Genomic DNA, 1,565 nt, shown 5'->3' with positions numbered 1-1,565 from the left:
AATTTTTAAGGAACATCACTCAGTTTTCTTTAGAAGCCAAACCTCTCATTATACGACCTGTTTTCTTGGTATTTTAAACCAACTAGACTGTCACATAAGCATTGTTTCTGTTAGAACTAGTAGTGACAGTTTGTTCATGTCTGTCAAATATCTGCTATTTGTTTTAATTTGTATGTTAAATTCTGTATCATACTCTGGAACTTCTGTGTAAGTAATGAGAACCTGTGTTATTTTTGTACACTCCCTCCTTAATACCAGTAAAATCCATTTTTTGCTCAGTGATCTGAACTTTGTTTTTTTTTTTTTTTTCACTTTGATTTCATGGATTGTCATCATTGTAAACTTTTTCGTCCTTGCAAAGTAATAGAGTTGTTGAGAATTCTTAAGTAATGTCTTTTCCAGAATATTTGCAAATATAGTTATGAAAAGTAATTTCATCCTAGTCCCTTGTTTTTAATGTGCTGAAGAAAGTCTCGGCCTGCTTTTGATTGAGACTTTTCCCATTTTATTGAGCAGTGGTGTTCCAGGCTCAAGCCGAATTGCATGGCATAAGAAAGGAGCAGTAAGCATTTGATGAAAGCAGATAATAAAATGCATCAATTGTGTCAGCACCTCGTTGCAGTCACATCTGGCTTACTGTCAGGGTCCCATTAGATTCCTGTGGTTTTTATGTGCCAAAAATAATATGCTCTGTAGTTAATGGAACCAGGATATTTGCAGTTTGATTAAAAAAAATCATCTTATTTTCTTTCAGATCTTTGTCAGTCTTTAGTTCTGTCTCTGAGCTGCCATGTCTCTTTAAAATTTTACGACTGAGAGATCAATTGTTCTTTTGATCTATTTTTTTCTTTTTCCTTATTACAGTGATTCCAGCAGTCTCAGCAGCACTGATGCTGGTTTGTTTACCAATGATGAGGGAAGACAAGGTACTGAAATGGTATTTTTTTCTCTCTGTATAAAAACATCTTCATTTTAAAGTTGTACTTATTACTGGTTATTTCCTAAGCTGATGATTGCAATCCATTCACCTTACACACGCTACTTAGTGGACTAGGGTTTAGTATTGTAGCTATTTTTTTTACATGCTATGGAAGGTGTCCTGTCTCATGACCTAAAATAATTGATTATCTCCAAAAAGCTAGTATGTGGAGCTAGTAATATTAAGGAAGAATTATTTTCCTTGAGAGAGCTTTACATACTTTTTCAATTTTGGCTCTTAGCAAGTTTAAAAGACATTGGTTCTCATTCTCTACCTGATTCCAAATGCATTTAAAACTGTTCAAGCATTCATAAAGGTGGATTTGCAAGTCATCTGTCATTTTTATTCAGCTGTGACATTTATTCATTCTATCCAGTTTGTAAATAATTAGATGATTTTCATGAATTCAGTGTCGTAAACTGTTAAACAGAAATGTCTTACAATTTAAATGTTTTCCATCTTTGAAACTTCCTGAAGCTTTTCACACTTTAACAAGGCAATATTTTGAATCTATGAAATATATGAAAACCTTAGTAAGGGGGCAGGATTAATCCTTAATTAGATTAATTTCATTTAGTCACATCTG

The 1,565-nt window shown here is 33.1% G+C and overlaps 1 protein-coding gene across 1 annotated transcript in view; it reads left to right on the top strand.

Annotated features, from left to right (window-relative positions):
- The window catches only part of LOC105826930 (G patch domain-containing protein 2), a 21,233-nt gene that overhangs the window by 14,674 nt on the left and 4,994 nt on the right, over positions 1-1,565 (top strand). The window contains exon 3 of the mRNA XM_012664947.1: positions 865-926. Coding sequence (XP_012520401.1) covers positions 865-926 — 62 coding nt within the window. The remainder of the gene's footprint in view (positions 1-864; positions 927-1,565) is intronic.

This window comes from Propithecus coquereli, unplaced genomic scaffold, assembly GCF_000956105.1.
Source record: "Propithecus coquereli isolate 6110/MARCELLA unplaced genomic scaffold, Pcoq_1.0 Scaffold94, whole genome shotgun sequence".
Taxonomy (NCBI): Eukaryota; Metazoa; Chordata; class Mammalia; order Primates; family Indriidae; genus Propithecus; species Propithecus coquereli.
Note: the sequence above shows the minus strand (reverse complement) of the source record. Positions and strands in the feature narration are given on the sequence as shown.